This window comes from Lynx rufus, unplaced genomic scaffold, assembly GCF_022079265.1.
Source record: "Lynx rufus isolate CCGP_SWC_20201006 ecotype Redwood Valley unplaced genomic scaffold, mLynRuf1.p SCAF_8, whole genome shotgun sequence".
Classification (NCBI taxonomy): Eukaryota; Metazoa; Chordata; class Mammalia; order Carnivora; family Felidae; genus Lynx; species Lynx rufus.
Window position 1 is genome coordinate 28229946 of NW_025814896.1, and position 17369 is coordinate 28247314.

At 46.0% G+C, this 17369-nt stretch overlaps 1 protein-coding gene across 1 annotated transcript in view; it reads left to right on the plus strand.

The window, feature by feature from the left end:
• The first annotated feature begins 380 nt into the window (after positions 1–380).
• PSMF1 (proteasome inhibitor subunit 1) overlaps positions 381–17369 on the plus strand; it is a 43994-nt gene continuing 27005 nt past the window's right edge. Inside the window, exons 1-3 of the mRNA XM_047068146.1 lie at positions 381–610; positions 6981–7133; positions 8530–8612. Of these exons, the coding sequence (XP_046924102.1) occupies positions 482–610; positions 6981–7133; positions 8530–8612 (365 nt within the window). The 5' untranslated portion in view covers positions 381–481. The remainder of the gene's footprint in view (positions 611–6980; positions 7134–8529; positions 8613–17369) is intronic.

The following is a 17369-nucleotide window of genomic DNA, read 5'->3' on the forward strand; positions in this document are numbered from 1 at the left end:
TCTTCCTCCACCAGCACATGCCCACCCTATTCTGAGGATGGGAAGTCTGTGGCTCAGAACAAGGTAGCCTCTCCTCGAGGACCTAACCTAGGATCCTGCGTGTGTGGCGATCTCTCCAACTCCCCGGAGAAAGGAGATTCCTGTTTTAAAGGACCCCGCCCCGCCCCGCCCCGCCCCGCCCCGCCCCGCCCCGCCCCGCCCCGCCCCGCCCCGCCCCCGCCCCGCCTGCGAGCTGCGTGGCGGAACGTTTAAGCGCTGCGCTCGGGTTTCCAGTCGGCGCGCTGGCGCAACGGGTCAGGCGCTTGGAGTTACTTCCGGCGGCCGTGTTCGGCCCTCGGGCGTCTCCATTTTGGCCGCAGGTGGGGCTAGGCCTGGGCGGGCGGGGCAGCGGAGCGGAGCCCTCCGCGCTCTCAGGGCCGAGTCGGCTCACGGCACTCCTTCCCTTCCTTCCTCCCTCCGCCTGCAGAAGCCGGGGGAGCGCATGGCGGGCTTGGAGGTACTGTTCGCGTCGGCGGCGCCGGCCATCACTTGCGCGCAGGACGCTCTCGTCTGTTTCTTGCACTGGGAGGTGGTGACGCACGGCTACTACGGCTTGGGAGTCGGCGACCAGGTACTCCAGAGAGGCAGCCCGGGGTCAGGGTGGTGGTGGTATGGTGGTGGATCCAAGGTCCGGAGTTCTGGTCCAGAGCGCCTGGCCCTCCCCCCGCCGGAGTCCGGGCCTTGGGGCTCCTGGAACCTTCGGTATAGACAGCGGGTCGAGGAGCTCCTCTGCTATCCCAGCCCAGCGCCCCTCAACACAGCTGGGCCAACATGATTTTGGAACCCAAGGACCAGAAGCTCGCTTCAGCATAGCCTGGCAGTCTCCCAGGCCAGGATCGTGTGGACCTGACGCCGAGACAGGGACGTAGCTCCCCTGAGCACTCCTCACCTGCCTGAACTCCGCCAAGCTCCTTCCCTCATAGCGGCGGGGGTGGGGGGGGGGTGCTGTTCCCAATATTGCACTCGAACCTCCACCAGATATCTGAGTCCGAGCACGTTTATGGGGGCCCAGAGAACATACACACCCTTATCGTTTTACTGAAGGGTCCCGTGCAGTCTGCTCACCGCTGTCATCCCCAGCTCAGGTTCTGGGAAACAGCCCCCCCCCCCCCCACAGGTACACACCTGCACCCTGCATGTGAGGGCCAGGTAAGGTTACCTCCTCAACAGCTGCCCTACAGGGTCAGCCCCTCCTGCTCGCAGGTCCTCTGACTGCCTCTCCGAGCTGGGGGCCTTGCCCTCACACCCAAAGAGCCCCGGGATTGCTGGGCCCAAGCTCCTGCATAATTCTTTGCTGGAGCCTTTGTTCATCTTCTCTGCCCCTGCTTTGTGGCTTTCACCCTCCACATCAGCTTCCTGGTGAGAACTGGGCTTGGCCCCCTTCCTGCCCCTTCAGTTCTCTTCTACTTCGGCAGAGAAAATATCCTCCCAGCCTCACTCCCCACATACACGTAGGATTCCAAGCCTGCCCCTTCCTGTCACCGTTCTTCTCACCCTCGGAACCTGCATCAGCTCTGGGGAGCGGGGCACCTCACCCCTTGCATCTCTTATGGTGAGATTTTTAACCTTCTTCTCATCTTTCACTGTTTCAGTTCTCAAACTCCCTAATCCTGAGTGTCTCAGGTATACACTTAGCATCTCGGGTTTTCCTGTCCTGACACAGAGCTTCAGGGATCCTTCCTTAAATGCAGTTTGCACATCCTGAGCACCGAGAGGCAGGCACTCCCTTCCACTCCCTGCTGCCCCATTCCACCGTCATGAGCAGTGAGCCAGACCGCTGCCCCATCTCACACTTCACACCCACCACCGGGAGTCAGATTAGAAGTACAAGAACTGTCATGGATGTCTGGCTTTTCTTATCCTCCTAGACTTCAAGTATCCCACGGGGACCCCAGATACACACTTAGCAGCTCCATCCCTACCCCCTTCCAGGCTCACACACACTTCGTCCCTCATGTGGCATCTAGGACTGGAGATACGGCTGGAAAAGAAGGGGCAGCCTCACACACACACACACACACACACACACACACACACACACTTCGAAGCAGAAACCATGTTTTCCTCCCAGATAGCTCAGTTCTGGGCCTTTCGGTCCATCTTGCACTTCACTTCCCTTGCCTTTCAGCATTCAGGCCTTGGGACCGGGTAGAGATGGCGCCCCGAAGTGTCAGTCTCCCCCCTTCTGGTGCATAGCGGCCCCAAGAGAAGCTGTTGCCTCACTTGCCTCACGTCACCTTTCTGATCTTGAATGGCTCTTCCACTTGCCCAGTCATGTCACCTCAGCGTGGCCTGGGAAGTCCAGGCAGCTGCTGTACAGGATGGTGCCGAATGCAGTGGGATTGGAGAGCAGAGGGGGAGGAACACTTATTTGGTCTGGTCCTGTCCTTGGGGCTCCTCTGTGGGCCTTCTGTTTCCCTGACCCCTTGCCCTGTCCTTCAGCTCTAACAGGTCTGCCCTGCTCTCTGCCCCTCCTCATGGACCTCACCTGGTTTACTTCCAGCTAGCTACTTCTGGTCTGACAGTCAGAATCTGTCCCCCCAGAACAGGAACTTGTTACAGAGGGCCTGTGCGACTCCCTTCTCCCCATTTCACAGGGACGTATCAACACAGCACATCAGCTCCCAGCATCGTCCCTTCACACACCCGTCCACAGCTCTGAATTGCTTTGACAGCTTAGGGACATCAGTTCCTATAGGTCATTGCCTCCTTCGGCATCCTCCCCTTGCCGAATTTTCAGGTGAACTGTGCAGAAAGAATGCGATCTCATTCTAATACTGGTTTAAAGAACAGAAAAGGTCCTTCACTGATTCCTAAAGGTCCATCTAATTCCACTGTGTTCATGGTGCCACGTGTTGAGTTCATACAGGCCAGAAAAAGCTGCCAGCCCCAGATATCTTACGGAAGGCCAGGGAGGGTGGGGAGGAAGGTTTGAAAGGCACTGCCCACTGTCCATGTGTCCCCCGCCCCAGTGCTAAGTCCTGCGTGCCTTCTGGGGATGGGTGTTTGTATTGCACACTGGTGTGTCTGCTTCTGTGCCCTTTGTCACAAGTGCTGCTAAAGCTCACATTGCACTTCCCCTTCTCTAACTGCTGCTTGAGTCAGCGTCCCCTGGAGCAGAAGGCCTGTAGAGAGGCATCTTTCCTATCAGTTTATTTAAAAGACGGTTTAATTGTCTGCCTTGAGACCAGCAGACTCAGCTGAGACCAACAGTGTTTGCCATGCCTGGAGGATGTTCATGTTGTCTCTCCAGCCACCTCCTGCTCCCCACCCTTCTAAGGGTGATAAGAGAGAGGAAGGTCCTGGAAGTATGTGCCTGATCGTTTAGCATATTGACAGTTAAATACAAAGTTGTCTGCTTTTCTCTTTGGTTTTATCTGCTCTTGTTCAGGGAAATTGCACATGTAAAACTTGGTTAGAGTGAGGCCATTGGCTTCAATAAAAATTGTTTGAATTTGGAGCACTTCCTCGAAGTGAGTGCCGCTCCTCCTAAGAGCTTTACAGAGGTGTCAGGTGGGTCAGGTAGCAAGGGGTTAGAGATGGCCATAGGTAGAAGTCAGAGAATCTTGTTTCCTGTTGGAGGAATCTAAAGATTTTGACCATAGACAGAAAATGCCCAAGATGATGTTTGTGTTTCTTTGGGTGGATTTTAGCCCAGAGACCCTGGGATGAACTCATGGTCACTGAAGAATGCTTAGGATTTTGCCTAAGTGGACAACTATCTTTACTTTCTAGGGGCCAGTCTGGTGGACCTGGCTGGGAAAAATCTCCAGCCATAGACCAAGCAACCAGGAGCACTGAAGCCGAAACCCAGCTGTGCACCTGACTTACTGTGACCTTGGGCCCTTCCCAGCCCCTCTCAGCCCTTAAATTTTTCACCTGAGGGTGTTAAACTGTATAACCATATACTTTGGCTACTTTCCAGCTGCAGCTTTCTGGGGGGCCCGATACTGATGTCAGTGCCTAGAAGACAGTTGAATGCCATGTTTGGCCTGATTATCACCAGGGCCAGTCCCTCTTGGTCCCACCTGTTTTTCCCATTATCAGGGCAGCCCTTGGGCTGGTACCATCAGTTCCCCGGCAGTGAGAGTCACAGGAGAGTGAGCCTAATGAATTATCTATACTCCGAGGAAGAATTCTGGTGGGTTAAACGCCGTATGTGGTGGATATAAACATAAATTCAGAGGCCTCTGACAGAACAAAAACGAGGCATGTTGTCAAATTCTTGGCTTCCAAAGTAAACCTTAAATCCACGGCACTAAACCTATTAACAGGAAATCTACACGGTTGGATGTGGGGGATTGTTTCTCTTCATCACTCAGTGGACTGTTTTGATTCGTTTCACTTGCGGTTTTTGTCACTCTCGTTTCTTTGCTTCAGGCCTGTGAGTTTCCTTGTCATCCAGCCAGATTTTAAACCGTGCCAGTTGCAACATCTTAAATTGTATTGGGGACCACTTCCCCCTTTGGATTCCTGAGTACTAAGGGTGACCAAAGAGGAGAGGCCCACAATTCTCGGCCTTTGACCTCCCATTGTCCTTGGTGTGTGTAAGGGCTGCGGTGCCCATTTTTGTGTTTTGCTGTTGTTTTTCATCTTTGGTCCAGCTTCTCCCAACATACTCTCCTGAGTACAGAGCTTCCCAGTCAGTCCACTTGCTTGTGTTTAGCCACATAAATAGGTATCCATGAAAAAAGTATATAGAGTGTTTTTGTGTGTTTTAAAAATTTTTTACATGAGTGATACCTAGCTGTAAATCACATTTTTTTCTTAATTTTTAAGAACAGTTTAAGTTGTATTTTTGACTAATATCTGTATGATGCTACAATTTGATCTAGTTTGTTTCTTGTAACTCCTATATAGTATTCCACTGTGAGCATATCTTTTCATTTCACCTCCACTTTGGTGGAGGTTGTCATCATGACAAGGTTGTGACGAAGATCCCTTGTCATGACCCCTGTGCTTTTGTGCACAGGGTTTCTTCCAGGAAGAGAGGTTTGGGGTCATAGGGTGTCAGCTTACCTAATCGCACCAAATACTGCCAGGTTGCTTTCCAGAGGGGTTGTAGGAATGTAAAGGGCCACCAGCGGTGTCTGAAGGTTCACATTCTCCCCACACCCACATGAACACCCGGCCAAAAAAAAAAAAAAAAAAAAGAAAGAAAAATGGATAATACCCGTCTGATGGTTGTAACCTGGAATCTCATTATTTCCACCTGTCCTTCTCTGGATGCTAGTCAAGTTTTTAACAGCCCTTTATGTACTGTTATCTGCCGTTATCTTTTGCTTGTTCATATCTTTGGCCAAGTTTTCAAGTGGGTTCCTAATTTTTATTGTTCATTTTCCAGGCATTCCCTTAACGTGCTAGTTATTAATCCTTTTTCATTTGTAGCCATGGCAGAGCAGCTGCCTGTTAGTGTTGCAGTGTCTGTTGTTGAGCAGAAGCTTTAAATTTGGAACAGTCTCAAAGACAGTACTTTTTCTCATTTATGGATCTCAAGAAATCTTTCCCCACCTGTAAATCACTCTATTACTGTAGAAATAGTTTAGGGGTGCCTGAGTGGCTCAGTTTGGTTAAGTGTCTGGCTTTTGATTTTGGCTCAGGTCCTGATTTCACGGTTTCTGAGATCGAGCCCCGGGTCGGGCTCTGCACTGACAGTATGGAGCCTGCTTGGGATTCTCTCTCTCTCAGCCCCTTCCCGCTGCTCGCCATGTGCATATATATGAGTGAGCACTCTCTTCCTCTCGAAATAAACATTTAAGGAAAAAGAAAGCTTGGGGACACCTGGGTGGTTCAGTAGGTTAGGCATCCAACTCTTGATTTCAGCTCAGGTCATGATCTCACAACTCATGAGCTCGAGCCCCATGTTAGGCTCTGTGCTGACAGCGCGGGGCCTGCTTGGGGTTCTCTGTCTCCCTCTCTCTGTCTGCCCCTCCCCTACTTGTGCTGTCTTTGTCTCAAAAATAAGTAAACTTAAAAAAAAAGAAAAACTTGATCTTTAAAAAAATAGTGTAGAAACTGCTTCTCAAACTTTAATGTGTAAAAGGAAAGTCCTAGAGTTATTTGAAAAGAAAAAGAAGACATCACAACTCACAGTGATGCATTTTTACACACACCAGCTTGGCAAAAATTTTTAAATTGGACAGTGACGGGGTTGCTGACCACGTGGAATACAAGAACTCCTATGTTGTTGGTGGAAGTGTAAAATCAGTACCTCTTTGGAAAACAGTTTGACTTTATGTCATAAATTAGAAGTTCTTTCCTCATACGCACTCTGTGGAAGTTCACTACGTGCGTGCTAGGACGTGTGTACACAGATGTTCACAGCAGCCGCATTTATAACAGCCAACCTGTACACAGTCCAAATATGCATCCCCACCGAATGCGTACCTTGCGGCGTGTTCATGCAGCGCCACACTGTATGTAGCTGTGAACTTCACGGCAGCGGGGTGCTGTATAATGGATCGTGTGTGGTTAAACACTCTGAAACAGATGAACCTCAACAGTATCAAACGACCACCACAGTAGCCTGGACGAGAGTGCACTAGAATCTTTATTTTTAGGTAACGTTTTGGTGCTCCTGTTACAGATGGTCCAGGTTCTGAGCTTTGAAAACTGCTGCCTTAGAATTTCATAGTATCCCTTCAGGAGATTGGCCTGATTCTTGGGGAGGGAGGTGGAGAGGACATTATTAGTAAACCCGAGGCGATGGATTCTGGACAGGTTCCAGTACTGTGTCACAAAGGCAGGCAGCTACAAGGCAGAAAGCGCTAGAGCAGGAGCCCAGAGATAGATCCCAGACCTCTGACTTGGGCCTTTTGTTTCTATTGACCTCCATGTCCTTAATGTGTGAAATGAGGGAGTGGGATTAGATTATCTGTGAAGTCCTTCCTCGCTCTGTGCTCTGAGGTCGTCATCTCCTCTCAACCCTGGTGTCTTCTCAGCCGGGTCCCAATGATAAGAAATCAGAACTGCTCCCAGCCGAATGGAACAGCAATAAAGACCTGTATGTCCTCCGGTATGAGTCGAAGGATGGGTCCAGAAAGCTCCTTGTGAAGGCTGTCACCGTGGAGAACAGCGTGATCATCAATGTGCTGGTGAGTCTCCGGGACATGTTGGTATCTGCTGGTGGGAGCACACGTTGTGATCACCTTTGTGTAGCTCATTTAACAGTACAGATCAAAGGCCTTAAATGTTTGTGAGGCCTTTATCCAAGGGATCCTACTTTTGGAACTGAGGCAAGAATCCTCAATATAAAAAAGCTTTGTGTTCAAAGATATTCACCTTCCGGTTTTTTCAAGGGAGGGACTTTTCCATCACTGGGGAATGATTATGTAAATTAGGATAAATCCTTTCACTGACAACAGGAGGAAAAATGCTTATTGTAGGCCCAGAGGACTACTTTTCTTTGGATAAGCCTAGCTCTCTGCTATCCTGGAGCCCTTACGTTTCTTATTTCCAGGGATGGAAAAAACTTCCCTTCCACTGTGGGCCACCTCACCCGCACCCTCCTCTCTGCCTTTAGCCCCTGCTAACTCCCTCCCGTTTTTCCCTTCCTCAAAAAGTGCAGTCCTGACTACCTACTCTCACCTGCCAGAAAAATCTAAATTATGCCTCTCTACTTCATCATTTTATTTCCTTGCCTGGTACCTACCACAGTTTGTAATTAGGTATTTAGTGTTTGTATTCTGCCACTGGACTGTGCACCACAGGGGCAGTGAACTCTTGTTAAGTTTGTCCTGGTTGTCTCTGCGTGCTCATAGAAAAGTACCATGCAGTCTACATACATTCCCATGTAAATATATACTTTATTTGTTTTAACTACGAGGTAGTCTCTAATAACCATAACGTATTTATCCCTTTCTGTTTTGATGAACATTTAGATCTTGTATCAGACAGAGTTCTTAGTAAAAAAATAACAAAATTGCCTTAGGTTAGTTTAAACAGATTGGGTTTATTAAAAGAGGTGGAATAGTTCACTGAATTATTGGAAAGGCTAGAGAAACAGGTTCAAGGCTAGGCTTTCAAGACAGTCCCTCAAAACCAGGCCGTAGAAACCACTGCTGCTGCTGCCGCCCCAGGCATTAGGTGCCGGCTGATGCTACAGGCCCTCGGCACCTTCTCGTGAGCCACTGGTGTCTCTGTGCCTCCCCTCTTTAGCAAGATGTCTGCCCCTGGCTTTTCCATGTTGCTGCCTCCAAGTCAGAGATGTGCATCCATTTGGCACCTCAATTACATGCCTGTGCCCAAGCTACAAAAGAGCCTGGGAAGTAGGTTTATTGGGCTCTGCCCTAGAAAGGCAATATTCCTAAATCAGAGAAGCCCCTCTGCATTGGAAGTATTTCGCGTATTACAGACATTCCTGGTATGTTTCTTTGCTCATGTATATTTCCTTAAACTGAGTATTTAATTGTTGTTCTCCACCCACCCACCCACCCACCCATTAGCCCAGAAATCTCCCCAGTCTTTCATTTTCTGTTTTCATTTTTCTAGGAATGTGGCTCACAGCAGGTATCAGATTTGACACTGAACTTGGATGATTATGTCGATTCAGAACACCTGGGTGACTTCCACAGGTACTTCTAAGTGATGGCTTTTCCCTGGGAAAAAGACGAGAGAAACAATGGAATAGGGCAGAGAAGTCGAGAGAGTCAAGAAAGGTTAATAGAATGGTCTTTGTCTCCTGGGCACAGTCACTTCTCAGTTCTCTTTTCTGTTTTTAATTTATTTTAAGAGAAGATTCACATGGGAAGTGCCACGTGAAGTAAAGTGATGTAATCAAGCATCCACAAGTGCTACAGTGGCCACAGGGGAGCGGTGGGGTCAGTCAGAAGAGGCTCCTGGAAGAAAGGTGTACCTAATTCGATCTCCGCTTCCAACTTTGTTTTCTTTTGAATGGACTTTATTTTTTAGCGCAGTTTTAGGCTCACAGTGAATGAGCGCAAAGAGTTGCCATGAACACCTTCCCCTCCAACCACCCCCACACGGCCTCCTTCACCGTCAGCGTCCTGCACCAAAGTGCTCCATTTGTTATAGTGGAAGAACCTCCATCAATACACATCCTCACCTGGACTCCATAGTTGACCTGCAGGTTCACTACGGGGAATGTTGGAGTATGTTTGCTTCTCTAAGAAACTGCCGCGCTGTCTTCCATGGTGGCAGTACCATTTCACATTCCCACCAGCAACGTATGAGAATCCCTGTTGCTCCACAGCCTTGTAAGCGTTTGGTGGTGTCGGTTTTGCAGATTTGGCCATTCTGATAAGTGTATGGTGGTATCTTGTTGTAATTTACAGTTCCCAAGTGACACATGATGCCGAGCATCTTTCCATATGCTTTCTTGCCGTCTGCACATCTTCTTTGGTGAGGTGTTCATTTGGGTCTTTGGCCCATTTTTTCATTGGTCTGTTCTCTTACTGTTGAGTTATAAGAGTGCTTTGTATATTTGGGGTACAGTCTTTTATCATATGTGAGTTTTGCAAATATCTTCTCCTGGTCTGGCTTATTTTCTCATTCTCCTAACGTTTTATTTTGAAATTTGCTACCCCACAGAAAGGATGGTTTGTAAAAATATTACAGTGAACGCTCGCATACCTGTCATCTCTGTTGACCAGTTTTTAACGTGTCGCCACATTTGCTTAGTTTTGCTGTGTGCTGTTCTGTCCTTGAACCACCTGAGAATTATTTCCACACTTTGTGAGCCTTCACCCCTAAGCTCAAGCAGTATCTCCGTATTCATCAAGGGCACCTCCTATATAGCCTTAACACAGTTATCACACTCAGGAAATGAAACGTAGATATATGACTGTCCTTTAATACACAGTCTGTTGATATTTCTGCGGTCATCCTGGCAGTATCCTTTTTAACTAGTCTTTTGGCTCTTTGGGGGTTTTTTCTTACCCAACCAAACATCACATATTGCATTTATTTTCCTGGCTCTTTAATTACTTTTAATCCAGAACAGTTTCCTACATGTTTATTTTCCATGGTTTTGGTATTTTTGAAGACTTGAGGTCAGTTGTTGTGTAGGAGGTTCAGATTGTTTCCTCGTGGTCAGGTTTATTAGGTTATTTCCTCCTCATTTGATTCCGGTTGAACATTTTTGACAAGAGCACCCCATAGGTGAGGCTGTGCTCTCAGGGTGTTTGCATCAGGCATAGACGTCTGTCTTGTTGACTTGGTTCATTTTGATGACTTGGTTAGGACAGCGTCTGCCAGCTCTTTCTATAGTGAAGGCATCTGTTTTCCTTTGTGTTTCATAAGCGATCTGCGGGATTATGCTAGCAGACCATACTGTCTTTTACCCGGTAGTTTTGGCATCTGTGGATGATTCTCACCTGAGTCAGTTACTACAGTGATGCTTGTAAGGCAGTAATTTTCTACTCCAATTATTCTAACTACATTTATCAGCATTTTTTATAAAAAAGAGTTTTCTATTCTCCCTGTCCCCTTTATTTTTATTTCTTTTAAATACCAGTGTAGACAATGGATTCTTTTTTATTCTAAGTTATGGTCCATTTCTATCATTCTTTGGATGCTTCAGTTGTTCCAGAGTTGACCAGTGGGAACCCTTTCAAGCTGCCTCTTTGTCCTTTTGACATGTCCCCATCATTCTTAGAGCGTTTCACACTTTCTGGCACAATAAAATATTCCCGCCTTCCCTTGTAATTTCCTTGCCCCTGCCTTGTAATCAGCCGGTTTTCTAGGGAGCCATGATTTCTGTTAGTGGGGAATCGTATTTAACAACCAAAATCTGGGCCCTGAATGTGCTCATTAATACAAGGATACTATTGCTTCCAGGCCCTGTAGATGAATAGAGCTTGAAAGCTTTTTCCTTAAAGTCTTTTCTTAAATTTTAAACTGATGCTTTTGTTTTTAATCTAACACCAAGAGATTCTTAACTCTCTTATTCCGTACTTGTATCTCCTTCTGTGGCGTGGACCCTGATTTCCAACAGCATCAGCATATTTACTCATTTGTTTGATCCTGAAGTACACACATAGTTTCTGAACTGCGACGTCAGTGCCAACGAAGAACAAATCAACCAAGTAAAGTTCCAAGTATAATTTCTTTCCAATTCTTTTGTCCTTCAACTGTGTCCCACTGAGAATGTTATAGTCAGAGTATTGTGTTCAAAATGTACTTAGATTAATGCTGCTTTCTCCATAAGTGTAATAACATTGTCTGTTACATAGGCCCAATTATTTCCACTTTATTCCATTTTAGGGAATTTGTTGCCATCCTCATCAGCCTCCTTAGTTAGAGGAAGCCCGGCATCACCGCAAATTCACAGTCACCAGAACTGCCTAGAAACCCTGTTGTGTTTTTTTTTTTTAGTGTTTATTTACACACACACACACACACACACACACATTGACCGGGGGAGGGACAGAGAGACAGAGGGAGACACAGAATCAGAAGCAGGCTCCAGGCCCTGAGCTGTCAGCACAGAGCCCAACACGAGCTGTCACGAACTGTGAGATCATGACCTGAGCCGAAGTCGGACGCTTAACCAAGCCACCCAGGCATTCCTGTGTTGTATTTTATTATATCTAACCCCCTCCACTCCTCTCAGACTTCCAAATCACCTGCCTCCATCATTGTCTCTGCCCCCTTCCATGTGGCCTTTACGTGAGGAGATGCCTACTTCTGTTCCTGCTTACCACCTTTCAGTCGATTTCCCACCCAGTAGTCGGACCAGCCTTTTAAAACAGATAATAAGATTGTGGCTAAAACGCTTGCTTGAAATCCTTCAGTGGTACCATTTCATTCATGTTAGGATGGCTACTGTCAAAAAAAAAAAAAAAACAGAACACAAGTGTTGGCCAGGATGTGGAGCAATTGGAATGCTTGTGCACCATTGGTGGAAACATAAAATGGTGCAGCCACTATGGAAAACAGTGTTGTGGTTCCTCACAAAATTAAGTTACCATCGGGTCCAGCAATTCTACTTCTGGGTATAACCAGTAACATTGAAGGCAGGGTCCAGAATAGATATTTGCACACACATGTTCATAGAAGCATTTATCATACCAGCAGAAGTTGGAAGCCATGTAGGTATCTGTGAATACCTAGAACAGATGCATGGATAAACAAAATGTAGCGTATACATACAGTGTGGTCGGTGACTACATTTGTTCAGCTTTAAGAAGGAAGGAGAAGCTGGACACATGCTGCAACGTGGAATAACCTCGAGGGCCTTATGCTGAGCAAAATAAGCCACCCACAAGCAGACAGACACTTAGTATGATTCCGCTTAGATGAGGTGCCTGTAGTAGTCAAATTCGTAGAGACAGAAAGTCAAATCGTGGCTGCCAGGGGCTGGGAACGTGGAGAATGGGGAGTTACTGTTTAATGGGGACAGAGTTTCAGTTTTGCAAGATTTCTGAAGACGGACAGTGGAGGCGATTGCACAATAACCTGAATACACCACTGAACTGTATGCTTAAAGATGGTGGTTACGAGGGTAAATTTTGTATGTATTTTCTCGCAGTTAAAAATTCTTGTTAATCTGAAAGATACCTGAAACCCTTCAGCGAATGTCGGTTGCTCTTAGAATAAAGAACAAACTCCTTGAGGAGGCCTAAAGCGTAACCCCGTCCTGGACCACTTCGCCCCTAGTTCCTGTGTCTCAGCCTCCATGCCCTGCTTCCTCTCCCTTCTGCAGAGCTCTTCCCTGTGCCTAGAATACTCTCCCCAGCTCCCCATGCAGCCAACTCCTGTTCTCCCTTCAGTTCCCATTGAAGAGTTCTTCAGAGAAACCTCTCCTGCTCCCCACCACGTTTGAGCTTTCGAAACACCCTTTTCAGCATTTACTAAGTGGGTGTTCTATGATCAGGGTCGCTCTCCCCCACCGGCTGTGATCCCCTTGAGGGCAGGGCCCGGGTCTGTTTCGCGTATAGTGGACTGTGGCATGGAAGAGAGAGGCGAGGCCAGCCCAGAGCTGCTGTTGTGGGCGCTGCCCACTCCGTGACCCCCACGCTCGTAACGTGGGTAAGGGAAGGACTGGGAGTCTTCCTCTTGATTCTTCAATCTGGAATTCTATCGTGGGAGAAGGTGGAAGAACCCAGGTACCGTACGAGGCTGCGCATGCTCATTGCAGCTTTTAGCCCTGAGCGGTGCTGAGAGAAAAAGTGACCGTGTCTCCATTTCTTTTTTGTGAATACGTTTTTGTTGTTGGGGCTTTGTGTTGGGGGAGTATTTTGTTTTTTGTTTACTGTGAAATGAGGGACCAACAGTACTACCTCACGGCGTTGTGAGAACGAAACAAGATGTCGGCACAGAGTGTTCGGTGCTGGGTGCAGCAGCTCTTAGACATGCAAAGGGGAAAAATCTGATCACCGGAATCATCTCCATGGAAACTGAGGCTCTGTGAGCTGGCGTGTGGATCTGCCTCTTAATCATAAGGCTCTCTCCCTCTCTGCTCTGTCTTTCTTACTGCCGGCGACACTGAAGTGCCTGCTTCTAGTCACCTTCCCCCACCAGGCCCTCCTCTTTCGGTCTTCATGACATGTCTTGTCCACTCTGGGTGGGGACTTGTGCCCCTTGGTGAGCAATCTCTGATTTGCTAAGGGGTGTGAACCTGTTCCTTACTGCCAAGCCTCTTCTCTTTCCACTGCTTCAGGATGACAGGCCACAGGCTGTCTTTTGCTGCTACCAAAATGGCAGTGCTACTAAGGCTTAGAAATTGTGCAGAACTTCTTCGGTACTTGGCAGTTTTTAAATCAGACCTGAGCTCCACAGGTAAACACACACCCTCCAGAGGGAGATCGTAGGCCTTCCGGCCGGCCGTATCACACACAACCTCATCTGAAAGGAAAGGGGACTTAGATTTATCCCTTCCACCCAGCTTGCTCAGGGAAGCAGCAAGGTCCCCATAATTGTAGGTTTTGAGCAAAACCCTGATCTTTATAGGGATGTAGAGACCACAGACCCACAGATCTCCCAAGGCCTTGTAGGTGTTAAGACTTTTGAGCCACGGAACTCTTCTTCAAGCACAGTGTTCTTTAGGATTGACATATTAAACTAGTTAAAGTAAAATTGCTCCGATGGAAAGGGTAGGGGCAGGAAATGAAGATCCCTGGGTCCCATCCACTTGGCTTTCTGTCTTGCTCTCCTTGCTTGGGCCCCCTTCTGTGCGAGAGAAAACTCGAAATTGCTGGTCTAGTTTAATATTCTCTGTTCTTCTTATGGTTATAAATATTAATTAAACCTTTTATTTTGAGATAATTATAGTCTTGTAAGAAATAATACAGACATTTTTTCATATCCTTTATACGTTTTACCTCAGTGATAACGTTGTACAAAACCTTACTGGATACTACAGCCAGGATGTTGACATTGATATAAAGATACAAAGCCTTTCTATCACCGTAATGGTCCCTTTTGATGCCCTTTGTGGCCACCCCACTCCCTCCCTATCCCTAACTCCCTGGCAACCGCCATTTATTCTCCGTTTCTAAAATTTTCTCATTTTCAAAAATGTCCTATACATGGAATCATACAGTATGTAAGCTTATGGGATTGGCTCTTCTCAGCATGGTGCTCTTGTCATCCCTCTGAGTTGTTGCATGCATTGATAGCGTGTTCTGTGTAAAGCTGAGTGGCACTTCACCGCATGGGCGTGCAACAGTTTGTGTAACTATTCACTCCTTGAAGGATATCTCATTGTTTCCGTTGTTGCACTATTACAAATGAAGGTACTAAGGATGTTCCCGTGCAGGCTTCTGTGTGGACGTGATTCTCCCTTCTCTGTGATAAATGCTCAAGAGCACGATAGTAGTTGCATGTTTAGTTTTTTAAGAAACTGCCGAATGATTTTCTACGGTGTCTGTACCATTTTATGTGTCCACTGCCGGTATGTGAGTAATAAGGTTTCCCCGCACCTTCACCAGCATCCGGTGTGGTCACTCTTTCATTTTAGTTATTCTGACACGTAGTGATATCTCATCGTGGTTTTACTTTATATTTCCCTAATGGTTAACAATGAGCATCTTTCCGTGTGTATCTGCCGTCTGTGTGTCGTCTTTGGCAAAATGTCTGTTCGTGTCTTTTGCCCATTTTGTTTGGATTGGTTGGGTGGGTTTTTTTGTTTTGATTTTTTTTAACTGTTGCTCATTTGAGAGTTTTTATATTTTTTAGATGCAAGTCCTTTCCGAGATGGTAGCTTATAAATGTTTTCTACCAGCCTGTAGTTTGTTTCTTCATTCTCTTAACAGGGCCTTTCACAAAGCAGACCTTTTTAATTTTGATAATACTTATTTTATCAATTTTATGGGCCGTGTTTTTGGTGTCGAGAATGCTTTGCAAACTACCTCTAGCTCCCCAAGATTTTCTGTGTTTTTTTTTTTAATGATTTTATAACAACATCTTTTATTTGTTTTTTTACTTTTTTTTCCTTTTCTTTTTTTTTTTTTTTTTGAGAGACAGAGGGAGGCAGATCGTGAGTCAGGGAGAAGCAGAGAGAGAGAGGGAGACGCAGAATCCGAAGCAGGCTCCAGGCTCCGAGCTGTCAGCACAGAGCCCGACGCGGGGCTCAAACTCACGGACCATGAGATCATGACCTGAGCCGAAGTCGGATGCTCAACTGACTGAGCCACCCAGGCATCCCTCCTATGTTTTTTTCTAAACATTTTATAGTTTCATGTTTTAGAATTAAGTCTGCGGTCGGTTTTGAGTTAATTTTTGTATAAGGTATGAAGTTCAGACGGGCTCATTTTCTTGTCTGTGGATGTCCAGTTACTCCAGCACCATTTGTTCTTCCTTCACTGGATTTGCTTTTACAGCTTTTTTCGAGAAGCGATCGTCTCTGTTTATGTGGGTCTATTTTGGGGTTTTCTATTTTTTCCCATTGATCTTTGTGTGTGTCCCTCTGCCAGTATCAAACAGTTTTGATTAATGTAGCTACATAGTAGACCTTAACATTGAGTAGAAATGATTTCTCTCACCGACTTTTTCTTGTCAAGATAGTCTTAGCTATTCCGGGGTCTGTGCCTTTCTGTACAGACTTTAGAATAAGCTTGTTTATGTCTATAGAAACCTTGCTGTGATTTTGATAGGGGTGGCATTAAACCTATAATGAGGAAAATCGACATTTTTACCATGAACATGGTGTATCTCCATTATTTAGGTCCTACTTGATTTCTTTCATCATCATTTTGTAATTTTCAGCAGATAGATCTTATTAAACATGCTTTTGCTATTTCTTCTCTGCAGGAGAGGAGTGATTGTAAATGGCGTTCTGCTCTTAGTTTGATTTTCAAATATTTGTTATTGGTATATAGAAATGCAGTTCATTTTTGTAGATCATTTATATGCAGTCACCTTGGTGAACTCAGTGTTCTTGGAGTTTTTTTGAGGATTTCTTGGTAACGTCAAGATAGACTATCATGTCATGTGCAAATAGGGGCAGTTTTATTCTTTGCTTTATTCTGTGCTTTTTCTTATTTATTTATTGCCTTATTGCAATATGTTATTTAAGAGTGGTGAAAGAGAACATCCTTGCCATATTCCCAGTCTCGGAGGCAAAGTGTTCAGTCTTTCATTATTATTATTATTATTATTATTATTATTATTTTTATTTTTATTTTTAATTCTACCTTTATTTACTAGATCTGTAATAAATACTTCTGAAAACTCATGTAGTTAATGTATATAAAGGACTTAGTACCTGCCACATAGTAAATGATCGGTAAATATTAGTTGTTACATCATTATTACTCCACTCATATGACCAGCCTTCTTCCAAAACTCAGTATTTAAGGTCCAGAGAACATACTGCCTAGGGATATATACCTATAGGTGTATATCCATATAGGAATGGAATCCATATCTGCCTATTCAGTGGCTTCCCAGTAAAAGAGAAACTTAATTTGTAAGAGTTTTTTTTTTTTTTTTTACCTGTATTCCCATTCCAGTAAGCCAAAAGGGGATAGAAAGCCATAGTGTAGCTTTTCTTCCCTCCTTCCCTAAGTCTCTCCCTCCCACTTAGCTTCAGAAATACCCTCCAATCAACTCAAGTCTAGTATGTTGTTAACTGTAGGTTTTCGTAGGTATTTAAAAAAAATTTTTTTTAATGTTTATTTATTTTTGAGAGAGAGAGCGTGAGCAGGGAAGATGCAGAGAGAGAGACAAAATGTGAGGGTGGGGGGGCAGAGGGAGAGAGGGAGACACAGAAACCAATGCAGGCTCCCGGCTCTGAGCTGTCAGCACAGTGCCCAGCGTGGGGCTTGAACTCACGAACCATGACATCAAGACCTGAGCCAAAGTCGGATGCTTAACCGACTGAGCCACCCAGGCACCCCATAGGTATTTTTTATGAAGCTCAAGAGGTT